General features: G+C 41.7%; 1 protein-coding gene across 4 annotated transcripts in view; it reads left to right on the forward strand.

Moving 5' to 3' along the window:
* The first annotated feature begins 6,003 nt into the window (after nucleotides 1-6,003).
* Nucleotides 6,004-17,216, forward strand: part of ACAT1 (acetyl-CoA acetyltransferase 1) — a 28,761-nt gene continuing 17,548 nt past the window's right edge. For 2 of the 4 annotated variants that reach the window (XM_068556753.1, XM_068556756.1), the window contains exons 1-4: nucleotides 6,006-6,155; nucleotides 15,412-15,459; nucleotides 16,528-16,645; nucleotides 16,915-17,010. In XM_068556753.1, coding sequence (XP_068412854.1) covers nucleotides 6,084-6,155; nucleotides 15,412-15,459; nucleotides 16,528-16,645; nucleotides 16,915-17,010 — 334 coding nt within the window. In that variant the 5' untranslated portion in view covers nucleotides 6,006-6,083. Of the gene's footprint in view, nucleotides 6,156-15,411; nucleotides 15,460-16,527; nucleotides 16,646-16,914; nucleotides 17,011-17,216 lie in introns of all 4 variants that reach the window. The other 2 variants (XM_068556755.1, XM_068556754.1) reach the window with 2 other exon arrangements.

The following is a 17,216-nucleotide window of genomic DNA, read 5'->3' on the forward strand; positions in this document are numbered from 1 at the left end:
CCAAATCTAAAACATAAAAGCAGGAAAAGGACTTTCATCATTTAAAAAATTTCCCACATTTTTTAGTGCAGTTCCTTGCTCAGTTAGGGGCCCACTACTTGTAAAATTGAATTGAAAGGCTTGGGAGCCACTGTTGAGCAGACCTCCTAAAAGTGGAGGAACATGTAACAAGCCCAAAAGTCATTCGTGGGACAAGTAGGACTTCTGTCTTACACTCATTAAGAACTTCCTAAAATATCTTCTTTTGTGTCTTTTTGTTCTAAACCCCAAGATGAATCATATGAAAGTTATTTTTAGGAACTCTCCTGTTGCGCCATCGTCCTACTGTAATCATTTTCTTGTTGAATACATGTTGTCAGATGACAAAAACAGGACAATTTAATAACGAGTTTGATATCCTTTATTCAAGGGAAAACTTGTACTCCCCATGGATTTGGGGGAGTACAGTGCCTCACAAGCAGCGGAGCACTCTTGCTGAGGGATCTGGGGCAAGAGCGAGTTTTATAGAGCTTTAGAAGTGGCAAAGTGGAAACAGCATGATTGGCTTGGAGGTCAGGGACATCCTTATAAGGCTAGCAGGTCAATCAGGGAATAAGGAAAGAGTATTTGGTTTAAGTTAATTGTCTGAGGTTGCATATCTGACCTTACTTAGAACAAAGAAGTTATTAAAAATTCTTGGCAGTTGGGGATTGGCTGGTTTGATATACTCTATTTCGGGTCAAGTGAAGCATTTACGGGGACATGAAAATTATCTGAGTTTCAGTTTGCTGACATGGCACCCGAGGCAGGAGGAGCTTCACCCTGGGCTTGGAAAATTATTTCAACAATGGGGTACAAACATTTCTAAATGTCTGCTAGAGAAGCTCTTGACACTGTCCTTCCCAGGATTTCAAGAAAGGAGATGTTTTGTGGGGTATATAATTAGAAAACATAAGGAAATGACGTATGTAATTTGACTCAGGATGAGTACATTAGTTTCCTATGGCTGCCATAACAAAGTACCACAAACAGAAATTTATTCTCTCACAGTTCTGGAGGCTAGAAGTCTGAAATCCAGGTGTTGGCAGGGTTGGTACCTTCTGTAGGGTCTAAGGGAGAATCTATTCCATGCTTCTCTCCTAGCTTCTGGTGGTTGTTGGAATTCCTTGGTGGTTCATTTTTTGTAGGTGCATCTCTCCAGTCTCTGCCTCCTCCACATGGCCCTCTCACTGTGTGTGTCCTTTCTTGTTATAAGGACACCAGTCATTGTATTTAGTTTAGGGCCCACCCTAATTCAGTATGACCTCATCTTAACTTGATTGCATCTGCAAAAACCCTATTTCCAAATAGAGTCATTCACAGGCAGGATTTGTGGGGGACACTAGTCAACCTAGTACAAGGAGTTATTCCAACAGACTAACTATGATAGAAGTTACTTGTTATAGAGGAATTTAATTAGAAGTGAATAACAAATATCCTTGTATTGTGAATCTAATACATGCATTTTTTCTAAACTCTTAAGAAAATTGTTTATTTTCCACTTTGTTCCCTGCTATGAAAATATTATTCTAATGTTCCTAAAACTAACTTATACTTTTAGAAAAGCACTCTGGGGCTTATGACTATAGTTATGGACATTTATAAAGAGGAAGAGGCCAAAAAGTTTATTTTGTCAATACTGATAGTATACTTTCCAAGACATAAGACTCCACTTACACTTACTGGCTAGGTCTCTAACAAATGTAGTTAACTTAGAATCTAAGATGAGGTACATTTCGAAAGATGTAGTCTTCATTAATGACTCTGTGTCCAGACACTATGTTACCTAATGGGATAGGAATGATGACTTGAAGCTACAAATTCAGATATGCAAAAAAAAAAAAAAAAAAAAAAAAAAGAAGCTTTAAATTCTCTCTAAACTGGACTTAATTTTTTTTTTTATTCAAACACTTCATTTCTATCTCATGGAAGAAATTTTAATCTAGTCATTTTCACCTAAACTCAGTCAAATTCAGTTATCTTTTCATAAATTTTAAGTTAAATGTTGGTCCCTTTCAGGATTGTTCCCCTCACCCCTTCTACCCTGGGTATCACATCGTCCTGGTCTGCCTCATATCCAGCATGGTAATGCCTGTATGACTTGTATGGTGAGGCCCAGTTTCCCAACAGTGCAGCCTCTTGAGGATCACCAGCTCCCGTTCAGCTGACTTCTGTACTCTTCACAGCTGTAACAGGAAAATCACCCATTTAGCCCACCCATGGGGGGCTCTTTGGGTCATGGGGACTTTCTGTGAGGCTACCTTAGGCTCCTCATATCCAAGCACCCTAAGCAATCTTCCATTTATCCTCGAGTGCTCAGGTGGGCTACCTTTTCAGACAAGCTGGTTTGACTCAGGGAACTGAGATCTACTCTTCCTCATACCACTGAATTTACCCTGTGTGTGTGTGTGTGTGTGTGTGTGTGTGTGTGTGTGTGTGTGTGTAGAGGGGATGATTCTAATGTCACATTCCCCTGTGGCTGGGCTGCAGGAGGAGACAGAGATCAGGGACACTCCTCAGAGGCTGATCCTCTGGCTCCCTCTCCAGCTCTAGCCTTTCTCCCCTGAGTTCTACTTAACTAGTATTGGGTAAGGGTAGGAAAAATGGACTTGAAATATTTGTTGTCTTTTACCTGAACTGTGACTTTAGAATTCTGGAATAAAAAGTTTAGTGTCCTGTTGTCTGTTTGCTTTGGTTCTGCTTCCCCTCGGGGTGGTTATGGCTTCACATCCAGGGTGTGAATGGGGATTATCACAGACGTATAAAGAAGTGGAGGTGGAGGGTGCAGCATGACACAGCTCACAGCATAATCTGATTCTCTGCTATCTTTCTTTTTATAATTCTTGCTCCATCTACTTTGGTGAGGCCTCTTCCTCCACCTAAATGCAGGTGTTCCCCAAGTTTCTTTCTCTGTAGACTCTTTGGGTAATTTCATCTATTTAATACCGTCAACAATTACCTCTTTGCCCTAACTCCCAATTCTGTGCTTTAATCCTGAATGGGTTCCTAATTAAATTTTTTGGATAAATGTAAATAAAGATCAGAATTAGATTTTATTTATTTAGGAGTCTAAGTGTAAGCCACTCAAGTGCTACTATTATTCTTGTTGCAGTGAATTTCCCTATTTTCTTAAAAAAAACCGACTTCTCAAATTCCTAGATTCTTAAATGAAATTATTAACTACATTTTGGCCTTCTTATTTTTCTGAATTTTAGTTTGAAGGGAAGCTATCTGCTGTAGCTCAGGAGTAAATTTGCTCTCCTTCTCTCCCAACTGCCCCTAAGTCTCTTTGAACTTCTCTAGAAGTCATCCTGTCCAACATAGTGACAATATTTCCTGATAGTGCTTTTGACAGCAGAAATGTCCAAAGCTGACCCCTGTGCTTCTAAGGCAAGTCTCTCCTAAGGCAAAACTAGTGTAGAGGTTAAGAGCCTAGTTCTGGCAAGCAGATAGCCTGGGTTCAAATTGTAGCTCTGTCACTAATTACTTGCTCTGTGACCTTAGACAGTTTATGGAATCTAAGTTTCCTCATCTATAAAATATGAGTAACAGAGCTCCCTAATTCATTGGGTTTTTGTGAGGATTAAAAGAATTAAACAGTGAAAGAAATGCCCCATACTAAGAACTATGTAAGGAGCTATTATTATAACCAGTCATCTTTTGCTGTTTGTTCACCTAGTGTAGTTATTAGCCTTGGCCTCTGTTTATTAGGCCAGACTAGCTGTTTAATTTTCTGTTATTTCTTTAAAATTCAACTTTTTCAGATAAAGATCAGATATACCTTATACATTTCACACACATGCACAAACACACACACACACAAACACAATTTCAGCACTGGTACACATTGTAATGATCTCCTTTCACAGCCATTAAAGCAGTAGGTACAAAAAGGTTTGTGCTTGGCCTACAGTAGGGTCAGCAAGAGAGAAGCCTTGAGTGTGACGTTCAAAGAAAGGAGGCAGGACTTGGTGACCTATTGATTATAGAGGATCTGGTAGGTGAAGGTATTACACACCACTGTAAGGGACCAACCTAGGGTGATTGGGAAAGTAAAGATAAGGGTGCTGTATTTATCTCTTGCTATGTAAAAATGACCCCAAAACATAGTGGCTTAAAACAATAGCCATTTATTTTCTCTCGTTTCTGTGGATCATGAATTCAGACAGGGCACAGGAAGGGATGGCTGGTCTCTGCTCCATGATGTCTGGGAAGGTTGAAGGCTGGGACTGGAAATCATCAGAGAGCTTTTTTTAATCCATATTTCTGGCTAGACCTAGCCTGGGAGGTCACATACCTCACTTCTGTGATACTCCACGGTCAGGGCAGTCAGTATTCCCTCCCCAGATTCAAGGGGAGGGAACACCAACCCCACCTCTGGTTGGAGGAGTGAGCATGAGTCATATTGAAAGAAGAGCTTGTAGGGTAGGCTAATTGTATGATTAGGCTACCCAAGATGGCTGTTCTCTTGCTCTCTGTACATCCCTCAACCAGACCCTGCTTCACCTATACCCTAGTCACCTGACTGACCTTCCCTCTTAATCATAGAGCCTGATCAGTAAATGCCTACATACTTGCCCTGGCCCCAGCTAGTGAGTGTTGTAATCTTTAAATCAGAACAGCTTCACAAAGATGGTTTGTCAAAGGAGCAGTGAGGGTTGTGCTCCTCTGCTGGTTTCCCTGGCAACTGATGAGCCAACCTGATATCAATTCCCCCATAATAATTCCCTCTTCTTCCGGTAGGGAAGACTGTTGCCACTGCCAGCTTGCCACCTGCTGCCCACCATGGTGTGTCTCTCCAGGACCCTCTTGCTTTGGGTGTAAATAAGATCCCCTATCCAATAAACCATTGATGTCTCTGTCGCTAACTGTGGATTCTTTCCATCTTGAGGCTGGGCAATTACAAGCTTTGAAGTCCTGCTGGGGTGCAGCCCAACACTAACTTTTGGTGTGGCCAACTTTGACAAATACAATCTCCCACTTGTTACAAAACATAATTAAGGGTGGGGATTTTACTTTAGGAAAAACCTGGGTTTGGCTTGGAGTAAGTAGGGTTAAAGTGCTCACTTTGTATGTTGTCACTCCTATCTTCTGTATAAAGTAAGTATAGGGAATTCCCTGGTGGTCCAGCGGTTAGGACTCCGCACTTCCACTGCTGTGGGCCTGGGTTCAATATCTGTTGGGGAACAAAATCCCACAAGCCACTTGGGCAAAAAAAAAGCCAAAACAACAACAACAAGCAAAATTAAAGAAATAGAAAAAAATTAAATAAATAAATAAAATAAATATAAACGAAAACAATGTTACAAAGTCACAAAAATTTGCTGTCTCCAGCTGAAGATCCTAAATTAAGCAATGGGTTCCCAAAATGTGAGAATAATCATACCTAACACTTACATCATTCTCTGGAAATAGGTACAGGAAAGCAATGCCATGTAATGCTATCAGTTCAGACCCCAGCTCTACCACTTTCCATGCAATCATGGAAAAATAAGTTAACTTCTTTGTAGCTCAGTTATCTCATTAGTTAAGGGGTGGATAATAATAGCATCTAATTCATGGAGTTTTTGTGAAGGTTAATATAATTTCATTAATTGTTCAAAGTTAGGCATTAATGTTTCCTATTCCTCTTCTTCCTCCTACTAAGAAACAATTGCAAAATTATCTCATCATAAATGAAAAGCTAACTGGATTGCTTGAAAATATTTTCATGAATTTCCTTTGTGCTTTCTGGGTATTAAGTGAGAGAAGCTGGCCCAGTGAACAGAAAAGGCCCAGGTTACACATAAACCACTGGTCTCAGAAGGTCAGAAGTAGTGGAAAGGGGACCTGGCACCTTATCAGCTGGCTTCTAAGCCAGCGCCTCCTGCCACGCGCCGCTCGGGCGTCCCAGCGCCAGGCTCCGCCCCGCCCCTCCTCTGCTGCTGGCCAATGGCCGCCGGCCGTCGCGGCCCGAGGCTGCTATTGGAGGAGGCGGCCGGGTCGGCGGGTGAAGCGGAGTCAGGGACCCGCCTTTGGCGATCCCTTCTCTCCGCTGGTAACTGTCCGCTCCGCGCTCGGCCACCATGGCTGTGCTGGCGGCCCTTCTGCGCGTTGGCGCCCGCGGGCGCAGCCCCCTGCTTCGGGGGCGGATGCAGGTGAGAGCGACTGGGACTCGGGACTCGCCTCGGAAGTCTTCTGCCTGCGGCCTCGCGGCCGGAAGGAGCCCTAAGTGCAGGCCTGAGGAAGTCCCCGGCGGGACCCACGCCCCGAAAGCCACGCGCTCAGACTTGCCGGCTCGTACAGGGCATTTCCGTTCTCAGGGGCTCTCCCGGATCGTGATAATTGCTTTCTAGTGTGTCAAATGGGGCAGCTAATTTGACAGGCAGAAAGGCGCGGGCTTGGTTCTGACCTTGCCCGACGGGTAGGGAAGGCCCGTAAAACTGTTTTCGAGCTTTTCTTTAAAACATGTTTGTGAGCGGTATTGTCAAGAGATTTTGATTTCATGCAATAGGTAATCATTATGGGCTTACAGGGTGATAATAAAAAGATGTACCGACTCGGAGCAACTTCAAACCTGTCAGGGAAAATAAATGGCTACTCACTTTCTTGATGAGTAATGCTTACGTATTAAGGGCGTCCAGAGCCGTGTTTCTCCTCTGGCTGTTGTGTTTAGGGAACACAGGAGCGACAGCCTTGAAGGAATCTACTAATTTCCGTACGTCAAAGCAAGCTAGCTTGCACCACATGTTTAGGGTCTGGCAAAAGCTAAGGAGTAGGTAGAGAAGTTCAGGGTGTGGTTGGTGAAACGTGACTTTTCCAGTTTGTTTGGAGCAATAAAGTTTGAAATCCAGTCATATTGTAAGAGTTTGGATTTGACTTAAGTCAGCGAGGACCGTTGATATTTTTGCTCTTGTCATAATTACAGGTATAGGAGCATTGAAGTGGGGAAAAAACTATTGTCTGTTAGGTGTGATGTAACTTGACTGGTGTGCTGGCAGTAGGAGCTGAAAGGGAGGAGCGCTGTGCAAGAGATCGTGAAAGAATAAGTGTAGAACTTGACAAATGCAGAGTGAGGGTGGGAGCCAAGGGAAAAGGAAGAGTCAGGAGGAGTGGGTTTCCAGGAAACATGAGTTCTTAACATATTTGTTAGTGTGTCGGAAATCACAAAAATGTACTTGGGTCATCCTGAGTTTCAACCAACATTTACTAGTGAATTAGGTGAAATAAGTACTCTAATTTTGTAAAAAACAAAACATAAACCAAGTGCAGAACCCTCTTAATTTATAGTTTAACTAGGAGCTTAAAATCAAACACAATTGTTGCTGATGAGAAAAATGAAGTTGTAGGTTATGTAGCATATGATTTGTGGTGTTCATTTAATTGAACTCTAGGAATTAGTTGTATTGGTTGTTACTTGAATTAAGTGGTCATTTAATGAACCATGGAAATCTGTTTGTTTTAACAGGTTTTCAATATTCAGTGCCATTTTGTGGAATGGAACTTGATCTCTAACCCATTAAACTGGCTTTTTCTCTTTTGCCTTCAAATACACACAGGTCTCCCTTACGGTCAAGAAACCTTTATGGACTTTATCAGAGCTTGTTGCTTTCCAGCTGGAATTGCTTTTTTCTTATGGTCAAAAGAGTAGTCCTCCTCGTCACCTTCGTTTACATCCATTTCTCTTTAAACCTCTGCAGTTAGATTTCTGTACTGCTCAACAGAAGAATACCAGTGATTTTCTTTTCCTGTATTTTTTCTTCTTCTTCTTGACTTTTCTTTATACTATATTTGACACTTTTGACCATTCCCTCTGTTAAAGTCCTGTCTTGCTATTCTGAACCAAGATAATTTTCCTTTAATACTCAGACTTAAAAAAAAAAAAATCCTGCATTGTGCCAGTCCTGAGCCTATTTGTTCCCAGATTCATCTCCTCTTCTCTTTCTATATTGCTGTGAGGCCGACCCGTGCAGGTGCCAGCATCATCTGGCTTCTGGCTGGGTTCAGAAACTGGTGGAAGATTGGGAGATAAGAAGGGAGAAGTCAGGATAATTATTTTTTTCCTCTCTCTGCCTTAGATTGTGTTTCTGACAATGTCTGCCAGTCCTTTGGTTCTTGCTTCTGCCAGGTGACCCTGACCCCTTGGCTTTGGTAACCCTGCTTCTTCCCTTTGTCTTAACAGCCTGAGCATGCTAGTGGCTTCCTGTTGCTAATCTCTGTGCTGCTGTCTCCTGTTCTCAGCTCTTCTGTCACCTGTACATTTATTTATTTATTTTAAAATTTATTTATTTATTTATTTATTTATTTATTTATTTATTTATGGCTGTGTTGGGTCCTCGTTGCTGCGCGTGGGCTTTCTCTAGTTGTGTCGAGCGGGGGCTACTCTTCGTTGCAGTGCGTGGGCTTCTCATTGCGGTGGCTTCTATTGTTGTGGAGCACGGGCTCCAGGCATGTGGGCTTCAGTAGTTGTGGCTCGCGGGCTTTAGAGCGCAGGCTCAGTAGTTGTGGCTCACAGGCTTAGTTGCTCCGCGGCATGTGGGATCTTCGCAGACCAGGGATCCAGCCTGTGTCCCCTTCATTGGCAGGTGGATTCTTAACCACTGTGCCACCAGGGAAGCCCCTCACCTGTGCATTTAATTCTCTGCATTAAATTCTGTTTCACGTAGAATGGTTTTTATTTTCCTGGTTGAATCCTCATGGTATCCTGGTTGGATACTCATGGTTTTTGCATTCCCTTCCCATTCCCTTTCACCCTTCGGAGTTTTGAACCTCAGTTCTCAGGCCTTTCTTATACAGAAAAAAAGAACAGAATGTTTTGGTAAGCAAGTAAGTGGTGATAGTGATCTGATTGGCAGTAAAAACAGAGAGAAATGGGTAGATTCAAGAGATAGCATGGAGATAGAATCTGTTGAACTTAATGACTGATTGGCTGTGAGTGGCTGAGAGAGGAGGTCCACAGGCATTGATGAGCCCAGCTACAGCAAGTGTGTAGACAGAGGAGAGAAGAGGGCTTTGTACAGGGCCTTTGGGAGACACAGTATTTCAGGACAGGCAGAACAAGTGGGAACCCGTGAAGGTGAATGAAAAGAGAGGATGGTGTTGTGGAAGAAAACCAGAGGAATGTAGTGTCACCTGAAAGCCAGGGGAGGGGAGATTTCCAAGAAGGAGGGTGTATTAGTTTCCTTGGGCCATTGTAAGAAAATACCACATATTGGGCAGCTTAAAACAACAGAAATGTTGCACAGTTCTGGAGGCTAGAAAGTCCGAAATCAAGTGTTGGCAGGACCCTGCTGAATCCTGTAGGGAAATCCTTCCTTGCCTCTTCGGAGCTTCTTGTGGTTTGCTGGCAATCTGAGTCCCTTGGTTTGTAGATGCATCACTCCAGTCCTCCATCTGCACATGGCAATCTCCCTGTGTCTTGTCTTCCCTTCCCTGCGGCTGTCTCTGTGTTCAAATTTCCCCTTCTTATAAGGACATCAGTCATATTGGATTAGGGCCCACCCTAATGAACTTATTTTGACTTGATTACTTCTGTAAGGACCACGTTTACAAATAAAGTTACATTCTAAGGTCCTGGGGGTTAGGACTTCTTTTGGGTGGGGCACACAATTCAACCCATAACAGAGGGAGCATTCAACAATGTAAAAATTTAATATAACAGTGTTTATATAAGATTTTAACAAAGGAATTATATAAATGAAATACATAAAATGAACATATACATAAAATGGAAAGTGTTGATTGAAATTAGCATAACTTTAATACTTGGAGAACTTTATAAAGACCTGAAGAAATACAGATTTGGATATCAGTTTTATGTAAGGGAACTTTGCTTCCTCATACAGACAATAATATGCATAAACACAAGGTATTTTGAGTACTAACTGCTAAATCCTCTAAGAAGTTGAAAAATTTTTTAAATGATTAATCTGTTTTCTCAAAATGTTTCCTTGATAATGGCTCAATTTCTAATTCATTTTACTGATTTTTACAGTTATTTTGGCATATGGATAGTTCTCATGAATTTGTGTCCTGTGAACAGAAATAATGAAAAATTAGTATCACTGATGACACGCTTGATTAGTGAAGAATATCATAAGCAAATCATTAGTTACTCAAAAATTACGCAGTACTTTGGAAAGAGCAGTTGCCTCAGCTTCCTAAATTTTATTACTATTTTAAATAAAATATATAATATGTATAACAAATATATAATATGCATAATATATAATATGTATATATATGTATAATATGTAAACTATATATATGTATAATAGAGTGAGACTGCTTGGATTTGAAATCCCAGCTCTGCCCCATATTGGCTCTGTGACTCTGGGCAGGTTACTTGACCTGCCTGTGCTTTAGTTTCCTTACCTGTAAAATAAGAATACTAATTATCCACCCATTGGCTGGTTCTATATCTAAAACATATTCCATATACATCTGTTTGTATCCACCCCTCTTGTGACCTCCCTAGCACTAGCCACATGAGCTCTTGCCTGGTCTTCTTCCCTTTTTCTACTCCTGCTCCTACAATCAGTTCTCTGTACTTTAGCCAGAGCGGTCTTTTTATAATAGAAAAGCCTTCAGTGGCTTCTCATTGCACAGACTAGAATCCAGAGTCCTTCTCATGGCCTCTTTGGTCCCTGCTTGCTTCTTTAGTCTCAGCTCAAACTGTGTTCTCCTGAGTATGTGGCTCCCACTATACTGTTCCACTTTCTATACTTAGCATGTGCCAAGTTTGTTTCTAATTCAAGACCTTTGTCCTAGTTCTTCCCAATGCATCAAATGCTCTTTTCCCTAGATCTTCCCCAGGCTGACTCTTTTTTTTTTTTTTTTTTTTTAAATTTATTTATTTTGGCTGTGTTGTGCCTTCGTGGCTGCACGTGGGCTTTCTCTAGTTGCAGCAAGCGGGGGCTTCTCTTCGTTGCGGTGCGTGGGCTTCTTATTGCTGTGGTTTCTCTTGTTGCGGAGCATGGGCTCTAGGTGCGTGGGCTTCAGTAGTTGCAGCACGCAGGTTCAGTTAGTTGTGGCTCGCGGGCTCTAGAGCGCAGGCTCAGTAGTTGTGGCACATGGGCTTAGTAGCTGCGCGGCATGTGGGATCTTCCTGGACCAGGGATTGAACCCATGTCTCCTGCATTGGCAGGCGGATTCTTAACCACTGCGCCACCAGGGAAGTCCCCCCAGGCTGACTCTTTAATATTCAGTTTCTCAGCTCCAGTGACATCTCCAGAGAGCCCTCTGTGGAACATCCCATGTAAAATAGGCCCTCACTCTGTAGCTCATTATCCCATTTTGTTGGCTTCAGAATATATTTACCCTACCTGAAATGTTTTTCAGAGCTGCTAGTAAGCACCAGACTTTGTTCATTTGTTTAGCGTTTCTTGCCATCATTGGGATAAAAAATAAATAAAATCAGTCTCTTCTTGAAACTTACAGTCTAGTGGGGAGACAGGCCAGTAAGGGTCACAGAATTATGTGTTTGGGACAAATAGAGTGTGCACAGTGTGCTGCAGAAGCTAAGACTGGAGTGTCTACCTCTGCCTGCATTGTCAAGGGTGGTCTCTAGAGTTCTTGGGGCAGCTGAGCTGTCCTTGAAAGATGATTGTGATATGCAAATAAAACTTAACTAGTTGTGTTCATTTATCACATATTTATCACACATTATGTTCAGTGTCTTGATCCTACTATAATTTTGTCATTCCTGGGATATTTAATGAGCTCTAGGCACTATGCCAAGTGACAAGGATGTAGCAGTGAATGAGAAAGGAGGAGGAAGGGAAGGGGGAAAGACAGGACTGCTCTCAGAAGCTTGCATTATATGGAGAGAGAGAGATTATATATGTGAACCCTGTATTTACACAGTGTGAGAGGTGCTTTGAAGGAAATAATCATGTTGAAACAGAAGCCAACTTTAAATAGGCAGGGAGAAGCACTCTGGGGTTGTATCATTTGAGCTGAGACTTGAAGAACAAAAATGAATCAGCCAAGGCAAGCTGGGGAAAGGCTGTTACTGGCAGAGGCACACTGCAAAGAGCTTGAGGTGGGAATGGGTTCAGAACAAAGAGGAGGCTGGTGTGGCTGGCACAGAGCAAGAGTGGCATGAGTTTGGAAAGAACATTAGAAAAGAAGACAAAAAAAGGAAAGAACATGAGGAGCCAGATCATACCATCCAGATCATCAGGAGCTCCAGTTCCAGGAGCCAGGAACTTGTAGGATAAGGGAAAGACTGTGGATATCATTCCAAGAACAATGGAAAGCCATCAAAGGATTTTAATCAGGGGAGCGATGTGATCTGATTTACATTTGTGTGTGTGTGTGTGGGGGGGGTTGTTTTTGTTTTTTTGTGTTTTTTTTGGCCGCGCCATGCAGCTTGTGGGATCTCAGTTCCCCACCAAGGATTGAACCTGGGCCACTGCAGTGAAAGCACCAACTCCTAACCATCGGACCACCAGGGAACTCCCTGATTTACGTTTTAAAAACCGGATGGACTGAAGAAGGGAAGTTGGGGATGCAGGAAATGAAGTAAAAGGCTGTTACAGTAGCAAGAGATGGTGGCTGGGACTAGGTGGCAGTAGTGCAGATGAAGCAAAGTGGAAGAATTTAGGTATATTTTAGACTCAGTATCGACAGTACCTGTGATAGAGTATCTCTAGGTATTAGGCAGAGATGGAGGGTGAGTCCTAAGATTTTGGCTTAGCACCTGGGCAGATTGTGACGTGATGCCTTGAGGGAAATGCTGGAAAGAAACTAGTGTTCTACTTTTCCGGTTTATCACGGCGTGAGGCACCATGAGCAGCAAAGTCTCCCGTGACACCCTCTACGAGGCGGTATGGGAAGTCCTGCATGGGAGCCAGCGCAAGGCCCGGAAGTTTTTGGAGATGGTGGAGCTTCAGATCAGCCTGAAGAACTGTGACCCTCAGAAGGACAAACGCTTCTTGGACACTGCCAGGTTGGCACCATTCTCATCCCACCCAGCCCTCAGCGTCCCTGTGTCCGTCTCCTCCCTTCAGGCTCTGGTTGAGCCTGAGATGGCCAGGCACTTGCGGCACTGAAGTGCCCGGGTAGTTCAGACCCCCTGCTCCAGGCAGGTGTGGCTGGACAGACCCTCACACTGGGTCTTAAAACAAGAGGGGAGGGACTTCCCTGGTGGCACAGTGGTTAAGAATCCGCCTGCCAATGCAGGGGACACTGGTTTGAGCCCTGGTCCTGGAAGATCCCACATGCTGCAGAGCAGCTAAGCCTGTGCGCCACAACTACTGAAGCCTGCGCGCCTAGAGCCCATGCTCCACAACAAGAGAAGCCACTGCGATGAGAAGCACGCGCACCGCAACGAAGAGTAGCCCCTGCTCGCCGCAACTAGAGAAAACCCGCGTGCAGCAACCAAGACCCAATGCAGCCAAAAATAAATAAATAAATTTATAAAAAAAAAAAAAAGAAAAATTGGCAGAACATTTTGTACATTAAAAGCACCATGGGCAAACCTCAGAGCCTGTACTAAGGCACAGCTTAATAAACCACATTCCCACCATTAAAAAAAAAAAAAAACAACTGGTGTTCTAGGGTGGAAATTGAGAGACATGAGTTGGACGTTAAATTCAGGCTATCAAGTTGGCACTTGGATATATGAGTCTGGAGGTCAAGGCTGGAGATAGAAATTTGGAAATCACCAGGACATAATTGCTGTTTAAAGCTGTGGGGCTAGATATGATTAAGGAGACAGTGAAGATGGAAAATTAAAAGGGGCCTGGAACAAAGCCCTGGGACATTCCAGCACTTAGAGATTGGGAAGGGGAGGATGAAACAGCAAAAAAGACTGAGAAAAATAACTAGAGAGATAAGAGGGAGACTATAAGATTGTGTTAAAATGGAAGCCAAGAAAAGGGAGGGTTTGTGTAGTGGTTTACACATATTACCTCATTTCATTCTCACAACAACTTGTGGAGAGTATTTTAGAAAACTTAATGCTCAAGAATACTCAGCTAGTAAGCCCAGGCTCTTAACCACTGTGCGTGTTTCCCCAAGAAGAAAAGTGAGTCCCAGGTTGCTGAGAGGATGAGATGAGTATAGTGAAATCTTTATTGGATTTTGCTATCCAGACATTGTTGATCTTGCTCAGAGCCAACAGTAGGATAGATAAAAGCCAGATTTGGTGGGGTTGAACAGTAAGTAGGAGGTGAGGACAAGGAAACAAATGGTAACTTGTTGGAGAACTTCTCTTGTACAGAGGAGCTAAGAAATGAGGTGAAAGCTCAATGGGAGTCTGGGTTAAGAGAAGTTTGTTTTTAATTCTTTCAGGTGGGAGGAAGCCTATTACTGTGCTTACGGAATAATCCAGGAGTAAAGGGGATGAATGATGTTGGGGCGAGGGAAGGGATAACGGAAGATGTGGCATCTTTGAAAAGGCAACTGGAATGGGATCCAGGGCAAAGTGGAGAAACCAGGGAACCTTCAGCTAAACAGAACCAGAGACTTTAAAGTGGTTTAGAAAAGGCCCTTTGATTGCAAGGAACAACATCCCATTTCACACTAGCTAAGTAGAAAGGGGCTTTTTTGAAGATATACAATAGGCAAGCTCTTGGACATCCAAGGTTAGGAAATAAAGTAAAGCTGGCCTTGCTGGAACCCTAACTAGAAAATCACTAACTATGTTATCTTTTGTCTCTTGTAGTGCGGCATGGTCTTTTCTTCCTTTTCTGAGTGTGTATGTTCCATTCCTTTGCTTCTCTGCTTACTTGTGGCTTTTCTCTTTGCTGTAACCTCTGCTTTTACATGGTGTTGCTGACTAACTCCAGCCCCTTGGGCCTTTCACTTCAAGTGCCCATCATCATCCAGTTGATCGGGTCTCTCAGAGTGCTAGCTTGGTTCAAAGTCCATTCCATTTTTGGTCCTGTCAGCTCTGGCCAGTGGGAGGAGGATGGGAATCACCTTGTAGGTACTTAGGGCTGTCCCTTCCAGACCCTTTGGAGAAAGGGGTGTAGCTGGAGAGGCAATGACTGGCATGTTTACTACAAGTAGGAAATTTTAATTCAGAGTTGGGTCACAGATAATATGCTAGAATCCTTCAGTGTAAGTAGGTTATATAAGCAGCAGCCCAATTTGGGCTTACTTAATTTAGAACTTAGATTTAACTTAAAATTATATTTTATAAAGCTTATACTTAAAAAGGCTTAGAAATTTTAAGATGATAAATTCATCAGAAGTTAAAACATACATTTCCAATGAACAGTTAATCAGACGAGAATATTACAAAAGTAGTAATTTTAAAAATTGTAACAGTGATATATGCAAACAGGAAAATTTGGAAATTAAAGTATAATGCAGCAAAAAGAAATTACCATAATCCTGTTACTGAGAAGTATAAAGTGATGTAGATTAATATTTTTTACGTCATAACAAATATTTATATTACAGGAAATAGGATATGTGGAACGAAGTTATGTATCAAAACCCACTTTGAATGTAAGTATAAATTTAAATTGTGCTTTAAAATTTCAAGAATTTAAAGGAAATGTAGTCTATTAAAAATGCATATTCTAAAGCATGTATAGATGAGGGTCAGCTTGGGATGATTCAGTGGTTAGGAATAGCTAATTATTGAAATATTAAGTCAAACTCCCAAATTACCATAAAAAATTTCAGTCTAGCGCCCTGCATAATTTCTGCTTCTTCCCCAATCATTGTCTATGGTAAACAACCTTCTCTAAAACTAGGCAATGTTCTTCCTTTACTTTTGGGGACCCCCATTATATTGTGTTGGTACATTGCAGAGGCCGCATGGAAGATACTAGAAGAAAGGGGCTGAAGGAGACTGGGGATTAGACAGGAAGGACCATCACCTGGTCACCTAGTGCTTCCTGAGGGGTCCTCCTTTTGTTTCATAACGGTTCCTAAAAAGACTTAGTAATAGCCTCGACCAGAATCTAGGGAATGGTTCTCTTATTATCTATGAGGATTTATGTATGCATGTATGTATGTATTTATCTAAGAGCATGTAGAAGACAAGCGTAAGGAGAGAATTGTTAAAATAGTGTTTTGCAATATTTAAGAGAGCTTTTATTTACTTTTTCTTAAATTTTATATTGTCTTATTAATAGTTTAAGAAATTATGGCTCTGGCTGTGTCCTACTTAAGTGGTATGGCCCCCACTAACATACAGGTCTTGACCCTAGACCAGAGTTTCCCTTCAGTAAGGAAGCCCTTTAATTAGGGCTTTTTATGCAGTTAACAAGGGTAAACTGATCATTTCTTAAATTTTGACTAAGGGATAGAATTGAACCTTAAGCTTCTGGTCTATGCCTATTTTAGAACTGGTTTCTCTTAGGTTTTCTATTAGGTCTTAAATCATAAAGTACCAGCATTGAACTGATTTTAGTGCTGTTCTAATATTATTTTCATCTTTGATGGGTAATTAGTCATTCATAAAAAGTCTGTTTCTTGGATAATATATCTATGAATTGTTCATTTATGAAAGATGATGTGGGTAAAATATTTAAATATAATAATTTTTACCATCTTCTGTCTTGCCAGGAAGTGGTCATAGTAAGTGCTGCAAGAACACCCATTGGATCCTTTCTAGGCAGCCTTTCCTCTCTGCCAGCCACTAAACTTGGTTCCATTGCAATTCAGGAAGCCATTGAAAAGGCAGGTTAGTAGTTGCTTTACTTTTTGTGTTGAGTGGCAGTGATTCAATGGAACAAATGTTTATTTTGCACTTACTATATATGTAGCACTTAAAAGCGAATTAATGCCTACATTTCTGAATTCCCTTGAAAAGAAGTCCTTGTACGAATGAAGCTCAAAACTGACAAGAAAAAGAAACCATTCCTGCTATATAATGTCATGTACTTTACTAGGTAATTACTAATTATTAAATTGAATGAAATATGGAAATGTCTTTTTGATTTTTTAAAAAAGGGATTCCAAAAGAAGAAGTGAAAGAAGCATACATGGGTAATGTTCTACAAGGAGGTGAAGGACAAGCCCCTACAAGGCAAGCAGTACTGGGTGCAGGTATTAGGACTACATTTTTGCTTTTACACTTAAATGTTTGACATGGCAAAATGGAAGTCATTTCGGCTTAAATAAAATGTTAAATGCATAATAGACTTATATTGGCAGAAGAGATGTTGCAGATTATAGTTTAACATGCTCTATTTTATTACAGTTTATTTGAAGAATATCTTTGTTTTTCAAAAGTATGATTTATATTGGTTTTA

The sequence above is a fragment of the Eschrichtius robustus genome, chromosome 11 (genome assembly GCF_028021215.1).
Source record: "Eschrichtius robustus isolate mEscRob2 chromosome 11, mEscRob2.pri, whole genome shotgun sequence".
Taxonomy (NCBI): Eukaryota; Metazoa; Chordata; class Mammalia; order Artiodactyla; family Eschrichtiidae; genus Eschrichtius; species Eschrichtius robustus.